This window comes from Acanthopagrus latus, chromosome 9 (assembly GCF_904848185.1).
Source record: "Acanthopagrus latus isolate v.2019 chromosome 9, fAcaLat1.1, whole genome shotgun sequence".
Classification (NCBI taxonomy): domain Eukaryota; kingdom Metazoa; phylum Chordata; class Actinopteri; order Spariformes; family Sparidae; genus Acanthopagrus; species Acanthopagrus latus.
Window position 1 is genome coordinate 29,145,231 of NC_051047.1, and position 23,812 is coordinate 29,169,042.

Here is a 23,812-nt window from a genome sequence, read left to right on the forward strand (position 1 = left end):
TTTTCTGTCGGTATTGATAAAGTTGAGGATCTGAAACTCAAAGCAGACGACGACAGACTGACTGAAGTGCAGCTCACGTACGACTCCATGAGGAGAGGTAACCAGTGTTCATTTCAGGAGAAACTGATGGTGTTACACACAGCTGTAAACTATATTATCACTCATTCCATTTTAGTTTCTTCTATATTATGTATGTGCAATACATAATCCCTGTTTGTCAACTCTGGCATACTGTCCTGGACCTAAGGCATGCTGGGATACATTCCAGTCCTAGAATAACCTCTCAATGTCATAAATTTACATTCAAAGTTTCTCTTGAGGTTGAGGTTGAATGTAGCTTTGTCATTTTGTCAGGTCATCACCCTGGAAAGAGTTTTATACTAAGACAGTGTTTGAGCAGACGTAGATGTTGTTGTTGTGGTTATATAAATATAATTCATGCTGCTGTCAGATTTCTGCAACATCATATAATATACAAATATTTTCATTCGATAATAACATTTTAGGAATTTTGAAAAAAATGACATTGATCTTTTTAAAATACATTTTGACTTTTGCTCTTTTCAACGCTCTGGAGCTGCAGCCTCGTCTCTATCTGCAGCGTGTTCAAACAGAGTAAACAGACACGCAAATATAATGAAACAATCTCTCTGTGACCATCGTTGTGTCTTTATGCTTTGATTCCAGATCTTCTGGAGAAGTCTCTGCAGGTTTTAACCAGCAGCAGCGTTCTTCTACAGAAACTCAGACAGCTGCAGAGGACTGAGGCCCTCCAGAGGAGAGGAGGAGTACTGCAGGACGAGGAGGCAGAAGAGGAGGAGGTGAACTCAGGGTCATTATTGCTAGGAAAGCATTGAAAATTGATATGTATACTTCCTTAGCCTGCTTTTGACTTTGTTGAATGTATGGACTGATTCTGATGCTGATGCTGATGCTGATGCTGATGCTGCGTCCTCTTCCCAGAGTTCCCGGTGCAGCAGGGGGATAGCGTTGAGGCTGGAGGAGCTGGTGGAGACGCTGCAGGACCGGAGGAGGAGAGCGGACCAGGCTGTCCGGCTGCAGCTCCAGCAGGCAGAGAACAGGAAGAAAGAGCAGGAGTCCAGACAGGCCGGTTCTGAAGTAAGGGACAATTATAGCAAAGTAGCTGGATGAGAATTAACAGGATATGTTTAGTCTGAGTAATGAGCTGCTGCCTTCATAAATCAGGTGCTGAATACAGGTTATCACCACAGGCTTAAATCTGGAGGTCTGTCAAGATGTCTTAAAGTTAAACAATGTGTATTAAACCGTATATTAGAGTATTATAGATATTAGAGCACAGCAGCAGTGAAAGTCATCTGTCTATTCTGTCAGCATCCATCTTCAGGTTATAAATATAAATCCTGCCTGCAGTTACATTCTCGACTCTCCGATGTCTGTATTTAAAAATATTCTGTCAGCTCAAAGTTTTGGTCAGCTGATAACTCTGAAATCCGGCAGCTGAGCTGAAGGAGACAAAAGCATCTTTAGGTCAAAATGAAGATAAAATGATGATCTCATGAACTTCCTGAATCGAACAAGCTGTTTCCCAAAACAAAGTTCTGAAAGACAATTAATAACAACACGTCTGTCTTCACTTCAGGACTGGACTCTCACAGATGAGGAGAACCCGGACCAAACCCTGCCGTCTGGATCCACATTAACAGAGAGCACAGATCTGAAGTCAGATTACAAATCCAAAGATACCAGAAACCTGCTGTCTGGATTCAAATTCAACCTGAGGGCTGGATCAGGATCAGACCTCAAATTAGGTTTAAATCCTGAAGTGACCAGAGATCTTCAGCCTGGATCCAGATCAGGAGTGCAGCCACCATCCAGTTTAGATGTGAAGACTGAATCTGAATCCACATCAGGAGAGACCAAAGACTTTGAGTCAGGATCCACATTAGATCTAAAGCATTCTGGATTTGAATTCAACGTGAAGGCAGGATCCAGATCAGACCTCAAAATAGTCTCTCCGTCAGACGAGACCAGAGATCATGTTCTTGGATTCAGATTAGAACAAACACCTGGATCAAGAACAGAGCTAACCCCTGACATGGTCTCTGAATCCAGAACAGAGGAGACTGAAAACTCTTCAGGATCTGTGTTAGAGTCAGAGCCTAAATCAATATCAGATCTGAAAATTGCAGTTGAGGAGAGTAAAGATCTGCCGCCTGAATCTAGACCAGACCTGCACCCTGGATTCAGGTTACAGTTTAAACCTGTATATAGACTAGAGGAGATCCAAAACCTGCAGTCTGGATTCAAGTTCAATCTGAAGACCAGGTCCAGATCAGATATCAAGTTAGATACTAAACCTGAGAAGATCATAAATGTTCCCCCAGGATCCACATCAGAACAGAAGTCTGGCTCGGGATCAGATGTGCAGCCAGGATCTGGATTAGCTGTGAAGTCACAAACTGGATCAGAGCTCACCGGTGATGTTACCCCTGAATCCACATCAGAGGAGACCAAAAACTTTGAGTCAGGATCCAGATTAGATGAGACAAAAGATTTGCAGACTGAATCTAGACCAGATCTGCAGTCTGGCTTCAAATTGAATCTAAAGACTGGATCCAGATCAGACCTCGAGTTAGATTCTAAACCTGAGAAGACCATAAATGTTCCCCTAGGATCCACATCATACCTAAAGCCTGAATCTGGACCAGAGTCAGACAGAGATGTTGGTCCTGAATCAGAGGTAATTCTTTCTACCAGCACACAGTCAGATACTGTTTTAATGGTCTGAGATGTCCAAATTTAGACCAGTGTGAAGCGTGCAGCCATGTTGTGTGTGCTCTGATGCACCTCACCAGGAGTAAAAGTTTGTCTCAGCGGTGGTGATGCTGGAAAAGGACATAAACATGTGAAGAGTTCAGAGATCAGTGCGTTTCATGGAAATCTGGTCAATAGATTTTGAGATACCTGAAGACACGTGCAGCTTTCTGTCTCTAAGTAAAGTTAATCAAACTGTTTGGTTTTTTTTAAGGCTGAAGACAAACATGAAGAAACCAAACAGCACAGAGCTGCTGCTGCCAACACCACCAGGTCGGAAAAACTGTAAAATACTGCAAAAATGTTAAAAAGTCTGGTTGCTCTATCAGTTTTACCCACAAAGCCCTGACCTGTCTTAAAGCAGAATTATACGACTTATTATAAGACAGTCATTGCTTTGCAAAGGCAGAGGAAGGAAAAAAGGTTTTGATATGTGCACATATTTTCATGTTGTGATGTGTTGATGATGACGTCTGACTTTCTTTATCAGAAAAGGAAAAAAACAACAGAAACGTAAAATTCTTGAATCCACTCAGTCATAAAAGAAATGTACATCTGTAAACACAGGACATGAAATCTGCATGATTTCCCCTTATTTGGAAGCAGGCAGGTGGCAGGGCAGGAGTGCATGCTGGGAAATGAGACTCAAAGTGGAGAGGACCAGGCCCGCCAAGCCCTCCTGACTAACCAGAGGCAACAGCTGCTGTCATCGTGTGAACACCTCATGGACAAGGTGACATTTTCTCTCTGTTTTTTTTGAATTAGCGTATTTTTAGTGTTTAAGCAGGTGTTAGTCAAGAAGCTGGTACTTCACGTCAATTTAAAACCTACTCTCCAGGTCTGGAGCTGGGTGCAGCAGGGCAGCAGTGTGTTGTCGAACTGCTCTGAAGCAGGACGGCAGCTCTCTGAGGCGGAAGACGTCCTGAAGATACACCTGCAGCTGCAAACACAGGCTGAGGTACACACCGCCACACATACACGTATTTATTAGGACTAAAGGTTATTATCTACCTAAACCCTCAACAGTTCAACCAACTTGAGTCCAGTTTTTAGACAGCTAAGACATTTTTCTGCTCTCTGCTGTTTTCATTTGTTTCAACAACAAACTGAGATAAAGGTAAAATACAAAAGCTTATCAGTGCTCTTTTATTTTTCCTGTCCAGAATTCAACTTTCACAGTATTGTGTGTCTTAGATGAATGTATTTCCTCTGAGTACAATAGGGGGAATCAAATTTGCACATCTTTGACTCCAGTCTGTAGGTTGTGATGCAGAGAACATGAAGCAGATCCTGGATCAGATCAGAGGTCTACACACTGATTGGACCATCAGGACCAGTGAACCCAGCAGACAGCTTCCCCCCCTGAAGGCTCTGACAGAGCAGCTGAAGAGAGGCAGCATGGGCAGACCGACCAGAACCGCTGCTGCTCAACCCAGTCCGCCTGCAGCTGAGCGAACTGGTTCACTGAGTCCTGAACTTGCTGGTCAAGTTGATCTTGTCTTGAAGGAGCTGCAGAGTCTGAACAGCAAGATCGACTCAAACCTGCAGCTGCTGCAACCCTACGTCACTTTCCTCAGGAGAGCAGAGCAGGTCAGAGTCTCTGCTGGTGTCTTGTTAGAGAGGAAAACTACAAATGTGGTGGCAAATTCCATTTCAGTGCAGTCAAGCAGCTGCTATGTTATCTAAAATAAAATACAGTATAACCGTTTTCATCTACACCATGTTTTAGTTTGTAATAATATCAAGCCAGTGTCTTCATTGTTTTCTACCCACAAGTCTCAGGAAAATCGTGCAAGTCATTCTGTAGTTCTGCACCAAACGGCTGGAATAAAAGCAGGACATTGTTTTCAGTTTGAAGTCTATGATAAAGGTGAAGGTGATTCCTCCATTAGCTGTCAGTGCCCATGTTCTGCAGGTGGAGGAGGAGATGGAAGGACTGAGGAAGATCTACATGAGGAGACCAGAGGAAGATGAAGAGGAGGAGAAGCGTGAAGGGAAGGAAGCTGACAGTAGTAGCTCACCAGAGAAGAAGAAACAGCTTGATGCCTGTTGGCAGGAAACACTGCAGGGCTTCCTCACTGTTCAACAACTGGGAAACAACTACATCAATACTGTTCCCATGGTAACAAGACTGTCAGGAACTGGGACTTCAGAATCACCCAGAATTCTTTTTGCTCTGTCGATATTTAAGAAATGGTGATATGCTGTGTTATATTTATTTGTGTGTGTGTTGTCAGGTGTCGGGAGCAGCGTTACACCTGCAGTCTGTGGTGTCTGTGGTGCAGCAGATGGTGGAGCGACTCAGCAGAACTAAACAGGAAGTGAATGAGCTGCAGAGTCAACGGCAAGTCCAGATCCAGCAGCAGGAGTACTGCAGGAAATACCAGGAGAGGCTGCTGAAGGTGCTTGATACACTGTGTAGATGTCAGTCACTGGTTGTCATCTTGTACTGCAAAGTAACTGGTAACTATAGCTGACAAATAATCTTAGTGGAGTTTGTGTTACTTTGAAATTAATTTGAGTAGAATAGTAAAATAGGAATACCTAAACAAAATACAAGTACCTAGAAAATATAACAAAGTACAGTAATTATATAAATGTATGTAGCTTCTTTTCACCTCTGGTATGCTGTATGTTTTCAGACCCTGAAGGACTTGAACTGTGTCTCTCAGCTGATGGACTCCTGCACTGAGATGGATCTGGGTTCAGACCTGCAGACCTCCAAGCTGCTGGAGCATTTCAACCAAGCCGGACCACATTTTATTGTGAGTCTTGTGATTTTGATCTGCAGGGACAAAAAGCACTGTCAAAACTCTTTGACAGGACTGATGAGGAACTTTGGAGCTCTGAAACTGTTGAAATCTGTTGATACAGAAGGATTGTTGAGGCTGTTGGGACTCTCTGGACCATTGGTACTTTTGGACTAGAAGGACCACCAGTAGTGTAATCAGCAATGTCTGAGGAGTCTCAATGGTCCAGAACTTCTAGCATTGGGACTTCAAAGATGGCTGTAATTGTTGGAATGTAGTCACTGGACAACAGTGACTGACCTTTGGATTGCAGAGACTGTCAGGACTTGTTGGACCTACACCAGTATGAACTTCTGGTACTTTCTGACAGTTGTGACCATTAGGACCATTGGTTCCTTTGGACTACAGGAATTACTGGTAGTTAAACCATATCTGTCCGAGGAGTGTCACTGGTCCAACCTCTACAATCGGGACTCCTAGTGTCTCTGTAATTGTTGTAGTGTGGTTATTGCAAGAACCATTGGGACTTTTGAAAAAATAGGTACCATGGAACCTGTGACAGTTACGACTGCTACATCAGGGCAACTGCAGGAACCACCAGGACTTTAGGACTGTAAATTTGGACCACTCGTTAGGTTTGACTGTTTAGAAAACAGGGAATGATTATTGGACTGCAGAGACTGATGGGACTGGAGGGGCCTTTGAGTAGTTTGAATGTTGGGACTTTTAGTGTTGAATCCTTACATATTTGTCAGAGAAGTCCCATGGTCCCATCTAATTGATCCTCTGTTGGTATCTTGCTCACTCTTTGATGCGTTGACTGAAGGACATAACCAGACACACTCTCCTCTTTTCTCCAGCAACTAGACGCTGAGGTTGAGTACATGCAGAAGAGCTGGGAGACTCTTAGAGGATTCCAGGGCAAGCTGGAGTTTAAGGAAAAAGCAGTGAAGGAGGAGGATCTGTCAGAGCTCCTGAAGCTCCAGAAGAGCGTGAAGAACAAGATCCATCAGAGCAAGTCGATCCTGGACCAGACCAGCAGCTTCCACCGCACATCCCAACAGGTCTGTGGAGCAGAGAGGAGATTCTTCTATTTAAAGCTATTCCACCAAGATTAATAACAACAACTTTAAGTTCCCATCAAGTCTTGCATACTACTCTCAGATCTGCACCTTGAATAATTTTCTTTTTCCTTTACCTTAAGAGGCAGCTAGAGTTGTGAAATCACATGATCATCTTGCCGGGCTTTAAGCTATGCACTCATGGTGCGATGCCCGGCAAGGCTGATATAAATGTAAATCTGCTACTCTTCCTGAACTCACCTGTTCTGGAAGCCACCTGACTGAAAGTGAGTCATTATTACTTTTAATGTTGTTTTCCTTGTGCTCAGCTGGAGATGCTGCTTCAATCGGACCTCACAAGCCCTCTAACTGGTTTATGTGGATCCACTGACGCAGAGCTGAGTGGAAAAAGAGAGCAACAACAGCAGATCCAGAGTCTGTTTGAAACAGCTTCTACACTGAAGACAGACATCTGCACCGCCATCAACCACAGTGTATGAGAGCACACACACACACACACACTAGTGAACATTACTATCTTATTTATACTTCTTAAAAGAATATGTTCATCTTGTAAAACCTGACATGAAATCAGACTGTCAGTTCCCTTAATTCAGATTACTTCTGTACATTTATTTGAAATGGAGTACTTTAACTTGTGTTAGTACTTTACTAATGGCTGTGAACACTTTGTCCTCCACTCTCAGGGTTGGACGTGTTTCAGAGTGGAGCAGCTGGAGGCTCGTCTTCTCTCTCTGGACTCTCTCTGTGTCTCGTGGCTGAATAAAGCAGCTCGACATGAAGAGAAACTCCGCAGAGAGCTGCTCGCCTGTCGACTCAATGATGATATCAACCAGGTGAGGTCGCTACAGTCATCAGTTTAGAGATGCTGTTGTAGTACAGTTGTCTATATATAGGTACCTGCTGCATCACTTCCTGTCTATCCCTCTGACATGTAAAGGTGATCCAGGGCAGGAATGGCAGACTCCGCCACTAACCATGAAAACTTCTTAAAACTTACACAACTGATTATTATTACCAATAAACTGAATGATGTTTGCAGACAAAATGGCAGCTGTAAATTATTCATAATATGGGATGTGATTTCATGAAAATGTGAGAATTATAAATACAGTGCAACATTTTCTGCAGTATGGGTATTGACATAGACTCTAGCAGCTTACCTGCATTTAGTATCTGGGCAGGTAACTACTGACACAGAGCTCTGACTGGTTTGAGATGCTGTTGTTCTTCAGTATGACCAACAGAGGGGGCTGCTGCTTCTGTCTGTCTGTCTGTAACCACAAATATACAGAATCACTGAACTGGCTGCAGGTTTTCACTCTGTGTGTCTCTAATGCCATTTATTACACACTCACATCATAAATGTATCTCTATTCTACTACTGATTAATTAAACATTGTTCTTTCTGAAAGGTCTGCAATTTGTAAATATTTTTTTTCATAATTTCAGTTAAAAAAATAGAAATAAAAAATATATCAGACATTTTCTTGAGGGAGAAACTGAATTTTAACCTCAGTTTGTAAATATATTTATATGTAACATATATATATATATATATATATATATATATATATATATATATATATATATATATATATATATTAATATGACATCTTTAACGTTTAGGAACTAAATCAAACCTACACAGCAGATTTTATAAAATAGTTTTAATTTTTAAATTAACTAACTTAATTTATCAGTAGTTTTTTTAATGTAAATTTATTGCTTCCTTTACTTGGATGACTGTGATCTGAGGCTGCCACTCGCTCAGTTTTATCAGACTCTAAATATAACTGAGGTCAACAGGACACATTTAGTTTTTATTGGGAGTCCATAAAGTCTCTCAGCTCACTGCAGCAATAATGTTCTCCCTGTGTTCTGCTGATTCTTACAGTGATATTTTCTCAGTGTCAGAGAGAAAATTAAAAAAGGCAGACACAGAACACAGAAAAAGTCCTGCCATGTTTGTGTTTTGTATCAGCAGCGAGTCAGTGTGTTCGGCTGCAGTACATATAATGTCCACTAGATGCTGCTCCAAGAAAACTGAATTGATGTGAATGGGAAAGCCTCCAACTTATCTCTATGAGAACAACATTAAAAAATGTTTTTCATCTCTCATGTAAATTCCTCAGAAGATGTAAATTGATTTCTTTGTGAGCAGGTCACACCAGAATGTAGAATGGTGACATTTGGCAGAAAATTTAATTAACTGCAATGAAATCTTTACTGGAATTTTCATGGCGGCTAAATAAAATTGTGCAAACTGTTTATGTCACGTTCGGGTTTGGCAGCCAGATCTGGATCAGTGTACTGAGGCCGATTCTGGTGCGTGATGCCAGCTCTTGTGGCATGTTTTGAAGAGAGTCTGGCAACCGTAGTTGGGCCGATCTATTTCTTCTGCCAGATTTGGGCTATTTTTGGGCCAAACCATTTTTGCTACCTGGGAAGCTATCGTAGCTTACTTGCTGTGTTATGTGTCCTGTTAGCGAAGTTTGTTAGCACAGAGAACTGAATTTTATTCTGAATGTCACTCAAGTGGAGGGGGACTTAAAGACAACTGGCTAGCAATGTAGCAGTTAGCAATTAGCTTTACCAACCAGCCCTGTGAGTATTCACTAACTCTACAACCACAAATCTGTAAAATGATAAAACAAAACAAGTTGGTCCCTTTTTGAAATTGTTATTAAGAGAGATTATAAAATGTAAAATGTTCACCAGTTTGACATTTAACTGGTCTGACTGGTGTGAGGTTCAATCTGCAGTGTCATTGGACAGCAGAGCAGCAGCTGTTAGAGGAATGGCAGAGAGAGGGAGGGAGGGAAAGAGAGGGTGAGAGGGAGAGCTGGAGTCAGCTGGACAGATCAGAAATACAGGCCGAGTCAGCCAACGGGTATTTCCCATCATGCACCTGGTGCAGTGTGTCACCAGCACACTGACACCTGCAGGAGCAGCTGGGTGGACATCAGAGACTCATTCCTGCATACAAACAAACATTATTAAATGGTTACTATAAATAGAACATTATCCCATTATTTTCATTCTGGATATAAAAGACTGTTTTGTTTTTAAAGGTTTCAGATTGTAGACAAGGTTATCTTGAAGTTTGAAGATCTCCCACGATCTTTAAAGCTGAACTGACGGGCGAAGTGTTTAGTGAGTTGTTTGACCACTAGTTTAGATTAGTAGGTCACCTTTTTTTTGTATCTTGTGTTCACCAGTTCATCCACAGGGCCAAACTTAAACTCTTCCAGGAGTATCATGAAGTATGCTGGTGACAAGCTACACATTCCTGCCAAAATTTCATACCACTCAACTGGTCCACAGTTGGTGGCGCTACCAAACCAAGAAATATATTGATGTGCCATCATAAATCGACACGAAAGAAGGACTTTAAACTTTGTTTAACATTGTAATGTTCTTACTGTTATTGTTATGGTCCTTTTAATGTCCTCCTAAACCTTCCCACCAACCTGGTATCTGAGACACTGGATGCAACAACAGAGGCAGTGCATCAACAAAACGGAGCAAACACAACTGCTGGACGACACTAATGTGATTGCAACTGATGCAATTACATTTTTAAAAAAAAATAAATCAACTAGTAACCATGAAGGTCTGTCAAGTGTCTATCAAACTTTTCCACCGTGTCAGAGGAGCATCTCTAGGCTTTATGCAGATTTTACTGGACTTCCATGAGGTCCACTTCACTCAATGATGTTCAGATTGAAGTTTAAGATTATACAGTTTTGATGTGAAAGCTTGTTTTTATAATTTGCATTGATGTTGCACACAGATTGCCAGTGAGAATCCTGCTAAGAGCCATTCAGGAAAACACTCAGGTTTCAGGTCAGGAGTTTGAGATTGGAGTCATGTCGCCATTTTCATCTCATTTTATCTCCTTGCGCCCTGATGGCCTTTAAGACCTGGTTTGATATCAGTGTGCACCAGCAGCACGACAGTATCTTTACATTAAACTTTCCTCAAGGTATTATGGGATTAAGGGAAACCCTCAGCGACAAGATCAGTGGTGAATAATTTCCATTTGGAAGGCTTAACTGTCACTGTTCTGTAGTTCTGTAATTGGACACCACCACTAAGCCAATGATGAAAACTCGATCAGAGGGATGAGGGGTGAGCTCAAGGGTAAAAAGAAGACTTGAGATGCAGAATGACTTAGACTCTCTGGACTTGTTTGTGTTCACACTGCTGAGTCACCTGAAGGGAATAATATCAGTTTGTTGCTGGATGATGATGAGCTGTTGCTGAGGAGTGGTTCTATTCTTGTTCACTTGTGGTTTGTTTATTCTCACAACAGGCATTCAGAGTATTTATGGTTCTCATTAAGAATCCCTAAAGACACAGTACTCGATCCCAGAGTCCTCCAGCTGAACTCTGAAAGATATTTGAATTAAGTTTCTGTGCAAAGTGTTCAGTGTGGTTGAAGAGTGTATTCTGTGGTCCTTCATCCTATAGTTGTTTGAGGTACTACAGGGAACTACTTCATGGTAATCTTCCTGGCAGTTCACGGCATGTTGGGGTACTTCATGGTACATTCTCATTATCTCTTGGATATGATGCCATACCCCATGGGGCTTCGCGGTCTCTTTGGGTCCCTTTTTCATGATGGCTTTTGGTATTTCTGTATGGAAAACACTTGGTCACCTGGGCTGTGTGAGGTATTCCTTTGTGGACCGTTCAGAACAATATGATGGAATAATTCATAAAGCTGTAAAATAGCTCTAAATGGACACAATGACAATCTGTTTGTCCGAATGACCCTCAGGGGTAGCTCATACTTCATTTGTTGTACTTCTTAGTACTGTGTTCAACCTGCTTAGGTTTTGTTTTTTCAGGGCTGCTGATGCTGGTTCACCTGGGGTATCATCAGAAAATTTAACTAACAACCTTCTTTTGTACGCTGTAATTTGGGGTTGTGTGTTGTACCTCATGGTATTCTGAGGTACCTTGTACTCTGTCAAATACTTGTTTTTCGATACTTGATGATACTTTATGGTCATGTATGGTAAAGTATGGTGAACTCGTGCAGTCTTACAGGGTCTCTTAGTCTTCGGGGGTAGTTCAATATACTTGATGGACTTCTGTGATTTGTCTCGGTACTCTGGCATGATTTACATTACTTGTAGTTTTCTTTTGTTGTACTTCTAGTTCTTCTGAGGTCTTAAATGAAAGGATATACCATTTCACTTTATGTAACTTTATAAAACTTCATAGTATTCTCTCTTTATGGCTCTTAAATGTAGTAAATGAGTATTTCCTGGTTCTACGTGACTAATTTTGTGGTACTGGAAACAGTTCATCCTCCTCAACCTCTGATTTTACTCCCTCAGCCGTTCATTTAATTGACAGTGTTGTTTCTCTCCACTTAACTCTCTCTCTCAGCTGTCCTCAGCTAACAGATGAGCCATCTGACACTGCTGTACCTCCTGTTAGAGGCAGACATGTCCCTCTGGATTTAAACCCTTCTGCTCTAAAAATAAACTTATCAAAGCTCCATCTGCAGGCTGTCGCAACCTCGCCAAGTTTCACTACACGCAACAAGACAACCTTTGATTGAGGATAAATAAATGATGTAGACAATACAAAATAATGTAGGAAACTATTTCTAGCCCTGCTAGTAGCCCTGCTTGGCAATGTCCGAAATATCTCACCAATTGTCTGATTGATTGCGATGCTAAAATTTCTGTCAACATTCATGATCCAAGTTAAGATATCCTATGATGGAATTTCTCTATAAAGAAAACTGAAATTGCCTTCGCCAATATTTTGACATTTCAATAGTGAATCAGTCTTATTTTATTCAAAAATAATCTGACTCATTAACATTGAATTATTTGCTAGTTGCACCCACATGATCAACCAGTGGAAGTCCTTCATGATTCATGATGTGTGAACACCACCATCTCTTTGTAAAGTCAGCTGTTGGGCTGGTGACTGATTTTCTGATGATTCATATTTCAGCTTCGTGACTCCTTCAAGGAGCTGAAGAAGCGCTTCAGTAACCTGAAGTTTAACTACCTGAAGAGAAACGACAGAACCAGGAACATGAAGGCTGTCAGGAACCAGCTGCAGCAGGTGGAGCTCTATGAGGAGAAGCTGCAGGTAAGTCCAGGTCCTGATCTGAGCCGCTTAGGTGCAACTGATTATCTCTTCAAAAACAACTCACTGGTCAAAATAACTCCAGGTAGCCTTGTGTTTGCGGTGCAATCCACAGACAAGCTGCACCTCCCACACCTCGACTAAGAATCTCTACTCTTTACGAATCAGGAGCAAGATATTTTTCATTTGTCATTCATCTCACTTCCAATTAGAGATCAGATTAGAGATCTGTAAAGGTGTGTGGCAGCTGGATGTGAATGATTTGTCCAAAGTAGAAGAAGAAACAGGGTTCACAAGTTTCAGCTCATGTCTCTTTGTGCACCAATGACAGTATCACTCTTATATGACTGTCGTGTCACTTTAATATTTTAAATGGAATATTAACAACTCAAATTAAGTAGTTGAGAGGACAGAAGGAGGTAAGTCATGTTCTGTCTGATCCAGGCACTCAGGAAACGTCTGCAGGATGTGACAGCCCGACTGGGGTCAGAGGTCAAAGACGGGGGTGTGGCCCGGGAGGCAGAGGACGCCATCAACGAGCTGCAGAGACAGATGGGAGATTTTGAGCGAAGTGTCAGCGAGCACCAAAAAACGCTTGATATGACCCGCAGACTGCAGCAAGCTATGGAGGAGGTGACGAAAACTGATTACTTTCTTTTAGTTGTATTATTATTTTGTGTTTTTTTTTTTGTTAGTATGTATCATTTGTTTTACCTTTTACATGTTGTTTTGTATGAACAGTATCAGTTCTGGTGTGAGGAGGCGAGTGCGACGATCGCTCGAGTCGGGAAGTTTTCCTCAGAGTGTCGCAGCACAGAAGCCATCTCTGTTCTGTATCGGCAGTTTGAGAAGTTCGTCTGGCCGACGGTTCCTCAGCAGGAGGAGAGGATCAGTCAGATCGCTGAGCTCGCTGTCAGACTGCACGGTGAGTAACAACAGACTGATCTCAAAACACATTTATCACAGAAAGCCGTGTAATTTAGTCGAGTGGTTCCTAACTTTTTTTGTCTGATGTATCCTCTCAGTCATCAATATTAATATCACTTTGTCATAGCCTGGTCTAACATTTTAACCAGTTATCCATTACCTTCTGATTCAAGATTTCATTTATTGTTCCTACTCTAAACAAAAAAAAATTGAATGCTGTTCTTCCCAGCACACAGCTGTGCGACAGAAGGAAAAGAAACCAACAAATGTCTAAAATATTGCTATCGACTGACTACCAGTGTGATGGCTACAGGGTGGAAATCATTCATGGTTTGGTTTGACTTTTCTTTCAAATATTTGAATATTGCTTCACCGATATTAAAGAGTCGTACAACATTTTGATTCATGCCTCATTGAAAAGTTTCAGTGATCTCATTGGTAATCAGACCCATCCTCCAGCTGGCCGGTTTAGATACATGTTATCATCCCGATCAGTATACGTAAATCCCTCTGACAGATTGTTTGTCACTAAATCACATTGCGCGACAAAATATGATAGAGTCAATGACAAAACTCCCATGGTATGTACCCATGTGTGTGTCTGTGTGTGTTGTAGGGGTGGAGGAGGGGCAGCGGTACATTGAGAAGACGGTCAGTAAACACTCAGAGATGGTGGCGTCCATCAGAGAGCTGAGTGACGGACTGATGGAGCTGGAGGCCAAACTGAAGGTATCGCAACACAAACACACATAAACAAACACATACTCGTACAACTTTAACACAGCAAGCAGGACTCCAACACATGTTTGAAGTTCATCAAGGATACACACAATCCATTTTAGTTGGTAACAGTGAATGTAAACATAAATTCATTTTTTTAACAAGAAAACTCCAGTGATCTCATTTTGTTGACCCACACTTGTATCACTGTGGTGTTTTCAGCGGGAGAGTCTCAAAAAGCAGCAGAATGAAGGAGAGAAAAAGAAAGAGGGAGAGACGGAGCGAAGGGAAGAGGATGTGACAGAAGAGAAAGATGAAGACAAGGAGAAGAAGGAAAACAGAAAGATGAGGAAGAAGGAGCTAACAGATAACCGCAGCACGCAGGAGGCGGCTGACATGGTAAAACAAATAATCACACAAGCACTTTTTTGTTTAAAAAAGAGGAAAATAGAAGAAATGAACTAAATTGTAATCATATCAATAGGTATATGTCACATTCGCATCCAACTAGTGATATTGTAAAGCTGCAATAAAAATGTTAGATATCAGAGATGTTATCTCATCTCATCTGCCTGCAGTACGAGCTGAAGGAGACAGGCCACACCCCCGAACTGACCACCGAGCATGATGGGAAGGAAGTTCCTGTGAAGAGGCAGACTGCAGCCAATAGGAAGCCTCCATTACAGAAGAGTCGCAGTCTGGAGTCAGACAGACAGATGGACAGACGGACTGTCATCTCAGAGAGCAGGTACACTGGTACAATGAACATTGGCGCTGATGTTCCTGCTCCCCAGAGGATGAACCCATTGATTTTAGCCCATTATCTTATCTAAACTTCTGAAAACGCCCAAAATTTAAAGAATGTCACAAATGTTGACCTTATGATGGCTCTCAGAAAAAGTCAGGTGGTCACCATAGTTAATCCTCTGGGGAAGAGCTTTACCAATTAATCATATAGACACTGAAATATTTCACAGACAAATGAAATATTTGTGTTGCTGGTGGTTTAATGTCACCAAATGTATTATGAATCCACAGGGAACAACACATTTTTACGTGAAAATACATGGTTAATAAAAACTGTCAGAAATTAATCACTTTGTACGGACTAGAAAATGAACAGTGAGATCGAAGAAAGAGCATAAAAACAACAGCAGTGTGGTATAACACTCAACATGTTGTTCATCTCTATGCCACAGACAGCAGACGTACAGTGAAAGGTTCACCTCAACTCACACCTTCAGCATCTCCTGCTCACCGGTGGAATCCAATCGACAGGTCCGTGCCATACACAGCCAATTACAGTCAGTCTTGACTGATCCTCAGGCCACACCCCCTCCCACTGTGATTGGCCCATTGTTCTCTGACATTCAGAGGGAGTTTCAGAGGAAGGAGATGCAAGGAACAAGACAGGAAGGGGTCTTGGCTGCTTGTGAAACAACACTGCTTCAGGTTGAGTACCACATCCTCATACGTGGTGTCTAATCTTCGACAGATCCTTTGCAATCCTAACCTGGGTGTGTATTATCCAATATAAAGGAGTCTGCATGGGTTGCATCTAAAATTCCAGCTTATTTAATCAAATGTTAAATCTTACAACAAAAGAAGAATAAGAAATTGAATGATATGTATGATATGTCCTTGTCCCTGTAAACACAGCAGTGATCATTAAGTCTAAAAGTAAATTCTTTTTTACTTAGGATGCATCCACAGGAGGCCTGTCAGATGTGGAGCTACAGCAACATGAAGTATTGACTGAGGATTATTTCTCCAATGATGAATACGACTGTGCATCACCTGACGACATTTCCCTGCCACCGCTGGCAGAGACACCAGAGTCCAACATGGTTCCATCAGATATTGAGGAGGGCTTCTGTTTTAGTTCCCACAGCGTCCATATCAGCCAGTACAGCCACCAATGCCGTGCCCAGTCAGAGCACAGTGGAACTGGTCCTGGTGCAGCCCGACAACAGAGAGAGTCCAGCCAAACAGAGAATTGTCCAACTCCTCCAGCCAGCATTCACAGCAGTAGCAGGTCTGTATTTCAGTCTCATCAGAATAAAACAACATTCATTTGTAGGTTATTATCATCTTTGGTGATAAGGTCCCCATCACATTGTGAAACCATAGAAAAAACCCACCACTTTTCGGACTGAGAACCCAAGGGCATGCCGTGGTTATGGCTTGTCAGTCCCAAGGGTTCCACGCCCCAAGGCATACCCTGTGTTTTCGTCTAACACTAAATGTAACTACAGTTTTCAAATTGAACTTCAAACTAGTGACTAAGACCATAAAGACATTAGGAAATTGTGAACTGAGATAATGAATCCAGTTAGAAGTCATTTCATTTTCAAATTAGCTTACAAAAACGTAATTTATTTTTGAAAACGGTGATGTCCAGTTGAGGTTTATTGCATTGGCCTCACTTCAGACCTGGATTCTCCATCCATTCTTTAAGTCAGTGAGAAAGCCATGTCTTTAGTGACCTGACTTTGTGTAGAAGGGCATAATCATGGACAAGACTTGCCTTAATTGCAAGTAAGAGGTCGAGACCAAGCCAATTCTGGCAGAAAGGACACTAAGGAAACGAGGGAAAAATTCCTGCAGGCCATCCAGATATAAGGGTTTGTTCCTAATGTGTGTGTTTCAGGTTCAGATCAGAGTCCAGCTCGTTTGCCCAGAGTCCAATGACAGTTCCTGCTCCAGGCCTGCTCACCAGCACTCTGTGCACCATCCTAAGGACTGATGAGACCAGTAGAGCCGATGCCCCTAAGAGTGCTGAGCTCTCACTGGACAGCCCTGAATTGAGCCACTCCTCTGGATCTCACCGAGTTCCCCAGAACAACACTCCAGAAAGTTGTTCCAAGGACAATAATGTCCCTGAAAAGAAGAGCCTCTCACAAACTGAACCCTTAGTAAAGGAGCACAACAGTCAGTATAATCAGCCACAGAGGAGGACAGGTACCCAGGCCCAGATCACCCAAAATGTTGTATCCACAGGTGAGACCTTACCACAGGCAGATCCAAGTCCCCAGACTGCAGAGCGCATTCAAAGCCACACCCTCCCCCAGTGCAGCAATTGTCCTCAGCCCTTCGGTGATCCAGAGACAGATCTCCACAGGGACAAGACCGACACACAAGACACAAGGTTCCTCAAATGCAGCACCACTTTATCTCAGCCATTGCCTGACTCTGAGAGTTGCCTCCATCAGGACCTAAAATCCTCCCAAAGTAGGGAGGGAACACTCCAAGTCTCCAAACCTCAGAAGAACAGTCTTGTCAACAGTGACACAAGTACATTAACTCAGCAGACCATTTACTTTCAGTCCTCCCATTCAGATGGTAATCACATCTTGACAGAGGCTAGTTGCAACCTCAGTACACCCCAAGAAAGCTCTTCGTCACAAAGTGAGACCCTGCCACAGATCAGCACATTCTCCCAGGCCACATACTCTGTTCCATCCTGTGCCAGTTTTCCAAAGGCTTGCCCTAATTCCAGGAGTGGCCTTAATCAGGAAATACCCCCCTCAAAAACCAGCCAAGAAACTGCCTCAATCTCTGTACTCCAAAACAGCAGCCTAACCAAAGTCTCTACTGTCACCCTAGAAGCTCTTTATCGCCAGTCCTCCTCTCCAAAAAGTCACACCTCGCCAAAGGCTAGAAGCAATCTTAGGTCAACCCAAGAAAGCTCCTTATCCCAGAATGAGAGCCTGCCACAGATGGATCCAGTCTCATCCCAGGCCCAAGGGTTTGCTCAGAGCCCCAACCTCACAGACTTTGTTCTCCTCAAAGACAGGATTCAAGACACCGGGTCCCTTAAATCTTGTGCAACATGCCCGCAAAACATCCCTCAAGACAGCAAACTTCCAAAGGCTTTCCCAGATTCCAGGAGTGGCCTTGATAAAGATGTAACTTCCTCAGAAGCCAGCAGAGAATTTCCATCAGTCTCGATGCCCCAAAGCAACAGCCAAACCACATCCACTGTTGTTAGCCAACAAACCATTAACTGTCAGTCCTCCCCTCCAAACAGCCATTGCAATTGGCCACAGGCTGGCAGAAATCTCATGCCACAGCAAGGAAGCCCATTATCCCAGGGTAGTGAAGGTCAACCACAGGCCCATTCTTCCACACCCAGCTTCAGCAACATTAGCATATCGAACAGTCCAATTACCTTCAGTAATAGATTCGGCAGCAAGCAGAGCCACCAGACAGTCTACTCCCTCCATGAGTCCTTGACCTCCAACAGTACCCAGCAGTGTGTGCATGACCCTGGCATGATCCCTAGCAGCCCTGCCAAGCCCACTGCTCCTTCTCAGACAGAATTTCAGACCCAAGCTTTGGCTCAGCAGGCTAATCCGCATGTCACTCCCTTGTCCTCTCCACCTCATCTACTAACTCCAGACCAAGACCCAAACATTTGTCAGCCAATGGCCATCCGAGAGGAGATCAGGCTTACTCCTCAGATCCAAGGGCCCTCCCTTCCTGCACCTCCTACTCCTTCCCAGGCCCAGAGAGAGTCTCTTCCCCAGGGAAAAGCCTCTAAACCGGGCCCTCCCTGCATCACCAGGCCCCTGTCTAGAGCCACCGTCATGGAGGGCTCTCCAGTGACGCTAGAGGTGGAGGTTGCGGGACACCCAGAGCCCACGCTCACCTGGTGGGTAGCTTATAACCAGCTCCACAATAACACACAAGCTCAACACAACTCACTTTGAGACACCCGTTACACCTGCAATAATATGAGCTCTCCAGCTGGATCAATAGCTGTGTCCCACTATCCAATTTGTCTCCATCGCATCTCCAAGATCAGGAGCAGTTGAAATCTTGCTGCTGCTATCAAAATAAGTTCTCCTCGACCCTTATTTGTAGCTAATCTTAAGATAGATAAATATTAAGTTTAAGGCACTCTATGGAGTATCTACAAAGCAACAGAGCTGTAATGATTAGTCAATGGAAAGAAAATTAATTGCTAACTTCTCTGATATATCATTATTAATTTCAGACATTTTTCAAGCCACAAAGTCAATCTGGTTCCAGCCTCTTAAATGTGAGGATTTGCAGCCTTTCTTTGTCATTTATGACAATTGACGACTACATTGTACTGCTTCTGCACAATATTTTGTACCCCATCTTGAGCCCGTTCTTATGAGTGAAAAATTTACTAAGGCCCATGCTAATGCAGGTATAATGGATTTAGACATCTGCCTTGTATTCATCCACATATTCTTAGTGCTGAATCGTAGGCAGCTGGACTTGTTTCAGTTTGTTGGAGACATTTCACCTCTCACCCAAGAGGCTTCTTCAGTTCTGCTTAACTGGGGTCCCTCAAAGGACACTCCCACTCAGGGTTTAAAGCCTGCAACTCCCCCCAACAAACTGAAACAAGTCCAGTTGCATAAGATACAGCACTTACACCATGACCTGGATGAATTTCATCAACATTCATCCACATGGTAACACTTCAGTTTAATAAACTTGGTGAAACACAACAAACCATCATGTAAGTCTTCTGTAAAGAGTTAGGTAAACATATTGCCTTTTCCATTACTTCTGCTGGCTTGGCTATACTCCATTTAACATCAGACCAGCGTGGCAGGGATTTGCATTTCCATGACAACAGGGCTACCTGCTTGAAGGTGTGTCTTTAACTGATGATGTGCTCCACTCTGGTAGTGGTCAGCACAATAAGGAATGGTTGGGTTTTCACCAGCAGTAATTTTCACACAACTCCTGAAAACGCTGAAAGTGAACATGATGAAACAGAAAAACATGACAGATACAGACAATGGTGCGTTGTCACGGGTTGGCCATGGTGTGGAGACTTCATTACAGCCCGCTTGAAGGGCGGGGCAGGTCCATCCCATTGGCTCAACTCGGTGTGATTAAACTGGTGATGGAAATGCAAATCAGTGCTATTCAGTTTGACTCAGTGTTGCCAAAAGCCACATATTTCTAGCCAGAATAAGCTTAACTGGAAAGAGACCGATTGTTATTGTTATATTCACTACCACGCTATATAGTCACACTTTTGAGAAAAAAGTTGCAGTAATTAGCTAGCAAGTACTAACTAATGTTAGCTTGTTTGCTGAGTACGATTTATATATCATAGTGGTACTTTATTGGTTTGATTGATTGTTTTCAGCATGTAACCCCAAATTTCAACAACATACGGTACAAACAAGCTCATTGATTGATCCAGCTTCTGTCAGGAGCAGAATTCAAAATATTAAGTATGAGGACTTCTTATGCTGCTTATCTTTGACATATCCAGGCGCATCAAGAGGTGGCTGGTTTTCAGGTTGAAATGTATTTTATTTAATAATTAATAACTAATTAACATAAGTTTGCTAGTTAACAGTGTGATCTGTGATTCATGTTATATTTTTATCTTTTGTTTTTAAAGCGCACATTAACAAAAGAAAGGCAGTGATGCTAACATATAACACTCAAATACAAATTGCTGCATGAAAAAGGCAAACTAAAGGTTGAATTTCATACGTCACATCATCTAACTGCCACATTGTTTATAAAACCCACAACTGTTTTGTTTGGCTGTCTGGTGACGCAGTCAGGGATCCTGTAACATAACAGATATGTATTGTATCAGAGGTGTAATCAGGGGCCCATTATGTATGTACCTGGCTCAGAGTGAGGTTGTGTGCTGTCTGACCTGCTGTCATCATGGTCGCTTTAGGTTTAAAGATGGAGAGGTATCAGCCACCGGCCCGAGCCGAGAGCTGGCCTGCGTGAACAGGAAACACTTCCTGTTTGTTCCAGAGGCATCAGACGGGGACGGTGAGTTGTACCAGGCCCGGGCCAAGAACCATCACGATGCAGTTGTTTCCAGTGGTGATAAGTGGCTGGTGGCCGAAGTGTTTGACATCATCAGTGAGGACTGGCAGACTTGGTTTGGTACACTGTGTGTCCTGCTGTGGCTACTCTACCTGATAGTACTCTGATTACACCTTTTCCACTACAGCAACAAGATCATTTGTAACCTGGAGCTTTGTATTACCAGAACTAAGGAGAACCTGTGGGAGTTTGGTTCCCGGTTTTGTCTTGTGTTTCACTGTGTGTTAGAACCAGCACATGTTGGGAGTGTATGTAAGAGGCAACACTGAGACAAATGTGTGATCTGTATGCACTGTCTGGTAGGCAAAAGCACTTGTGGGGAAGAAGACAGTGGACAGAGTGTGGCCTGTATAGATTTTCTTTCACACATACCTGTCATACATTGAAACATCATTATCAGTAAATAAAGTCTGACAGAATTGACCAGAGAGTGAAGTGACTCCAAACCAGGTCCCAACAGCTGACCAGCTCTCCAGATCCAGCTGAGTCCAGGTCGGCTGCCGGTCCTCCTCTCTTGATCCTCAGTCAGAAAACAGAGAGGTGACAGAAGAAACTGAGGTGAGACCAGAATTTTGAGAGAAAATTAAGTATCACAATGTAGGCATACTGTAAATTTAGGTAGTGTAAAGACTAAAAAATAACTGCAACCTGTTGTTTCATGCAAACTTCTGTTCATCTGCACACTGGGTGGAGAGCAGTGGAAACAGAAGCAGAACTAATGCCAATGACTTCAACTATAGTTATGGGTCATTAATTACCTGTAGTGGAAATGGCCTATAACACACACACACACACACACGGTTCAATTCAGAGGAAACACAGGTTTTGTAGGATTGTTATATTCACAATTGTTTGAAACATAATTGAAAATATAAATGAAATAAGAGGAGAATTTAGTCTGTTACATTAATTAAGATGAATTGACAAAAAATTGGAAGGGAGTTTAGAATGAGTTGGAAGTTTAGTTTAATCTCTGTGCTTCCTGATATACTTCATGATCTTCTGATGACTGTTAAATTCACTTTAATCTAAAGGAATTTTGCACCAACCTGTAGTAAAAGCAGCTGAAATAATGTGGGTAGCATTTAAAGATAAAGCTGATGAAAAATGAAAAAAACATTTCCCACCACAAATGGAGGCCCATTTCTACCTGGATGGAAATAAAATTACCATAACAATCATAGTAGGAGTTAAAGATCCTGTCTAAATAAATCCTGAGATCATTATGTAATGTATAAGGCAGGAAATCAAAATGATGAAATAGTTTAGTGGCATACAGTAATTTTTTTAGTTGAAATTGAAAAAAATAATTTAATGTCCCATAATTGTGACTTCTAAGTAAATACTTCTTTAAATTGTTTCTTGGCAGGTATGAGCTTCCATATTGCCTTAGTTTCCTCTTAATGGATCAATGATTTTATTCTGAAAATCCTCATTGTCTGGCACCAGAAGAAGGTAAATGATTTTGTCAGAGTTGAACTTCTGTAAAAACTGAAGTTAGAGTCTACAGAGTTCTGGTGATAAGTCTCATATATAAATCTGTATTTATATCTTCCTTTCTTCAGTAAAATATCACTTACAGTCATATTGGATGTGTTTGTGCTGTGTATAATTCATCATCACATGTAAAACACCAATAAACTTATTTTTAGCCCACAAATTGTCTCAGTGTTTATTTAACTCAGCAGTCTGGGAGCAGATTGATATGTCTCTTTCTCTAATATGATGATCAATGATTTATCAGTGGGTACTTCAGGGTAACATTCTAGTGTAGCTCAACTAGTTTGAGAAAACGGGGCACATTTTTTGACTGATATATATCTCCATGAAACTCTCCTGGTTGATTACTCACATTAAGGCAATTATGTTTTGTATTACAAGTTTTCTGAAATGTTATGTTGGAATATGCAAATGAGTAAAATTCATTAAGTTGTATAAAAGTCCAAAACATAAATGTGAACGTTGGATGAAGCCAGGTTCTAAATTCTTATCTCATTTTGTTGATATATCAGAGTCAAAGGTTTTTACTGAAAAACATCTGGAGGTCTCTTTTTCTTGCTCTAAAAATAGAAAAATACATACATTTGAAAAATGCATATAGAGAGGAATACAACTGGAGAGTTTGGAGCATGTAAGAGCTGCTGAATTGGAGATTTCTGACTCATTGTAAGATTTCATACATTTTAGACAAACAAATGTTGAATATGGTAAAACATGTAACAACAGATTTCACTATGAACCTTCTCCGTTGATGAATTACAACAGGATTATCATTTGTACAAGAATTTTTCAGATATTTTTGAGTAAATGTGAAAATTAGGCTATCTAGATTTGAAATGAAATTATTTGCATACAGATGTCTGAGTTAAATTGAACACCTAAATGTGTATTTTGAACACGTTATTTAGAGTAGTATCAAAGAAGACGTGTTACTGAAGCAAAATAGCCAAAAATGTCTTTGAGTTACGCTGATTTAGTGGATTGAGCCTTTACTGCATGATTATTTTCCATGTTATCTTATTTTGAAGGACGGAAGTAGGTTAGGTTAGGGTACCCGGATGTGCTGAC

The 23,812-nt window shown here is 41.9% G+C and overlaps 1 protein-coding gene across 2 annotated transcripts in view; it reads left to right on the plus strand.

The window, feature by feature from the left end:
- LOC119026353 (UPF0538 protein C2orf76 homolog) overlaps positions 1-22,907 on the plus strand; it is a 34,955-nt gene extending 12,048 nt beyond the window's left edge. The window contains exons 9-32 of one of the 2 annotated variants that reach the window (XM_037110654.1): positions 1-97; positions 688-821; positions 964-1,119; positions 1,622-2,722; positions 3,011-3,069; positions 3,400-3,529; positions 3,635-3,754; positions 4,051-4,386; positions 4,712-4,918; positions 5,034-5,198; positions 5,439-5,561; positions 6,407-6,610; positions 6,937-7,101; positions 7,315-7,464; positions 12,611-12,751; positions 13,193-13,381; positions 13,490-13,673; positions 14,292-14,404; positions 14,618-14,794; positions 14,974-15,143; positions 15,595-15,847; positions 16,096-16,430; positions 17,046-19,049; positions 21,087-22,907. In XM_037110654.1, coding sequence (XP_036966549.1) covers positions 1-97; positions 688-821; positions 964-1,119; positions 1,622-2,722; positions 3,011-3,069; positions 3,400-3,529; positions 3,635-3,754; positions 4,051-4,386; positions 4,712-4,918; positions 5,034-5,198; positions 5,439-5,561; positions 6,407-6,610; positions 6,937-7,101; positions 7,315-7,464; positions 12,611-12,751; positions 13,193-13,381; positions 13,490-13,673; positions 14,292-14,404; positions 14,618-14,794; positions 14,974-15,143; positions 15,595-15,847; positions 16,096-16,430; positions 17,046-19,049; positions 21,087-21,351 — 6,978 coding nt within the window. In that variant the 3' untranslated portion in view covers positions 21,352-22,907. Of the gene's footprint in view, positions 98-687; positions 822-963; positions 1,120-1,621; positions 2,723-3,010; positions 3,070-3,399; positions 3,530-3,634; positions 3,755-4,050; positions 4,387-4,711; positions 4,919-5,033; positions 5,199-5,438; positions 5,562-6,406; positions 6,611-6,936; positions 7,102-7,314; positions 7,465-7,568; positions 7,670-12,610; positions 12,752-13,192; positions 13,382-13,489; positions 13,674-14,291; positions 14,405-14,617; positions 14,795-14,973; positions 15,144-15,594; positions 15,848-16,095; positions 16,431-17,045; positions 19,050-21,086 lie in introns of those variants that run through there. The other variant, XM_037110655.1, reaches the window with a different exon arrangement.
- The last annotated feature ends 905 nt before the right edge of the window (positions 22,908-23,812 follow it).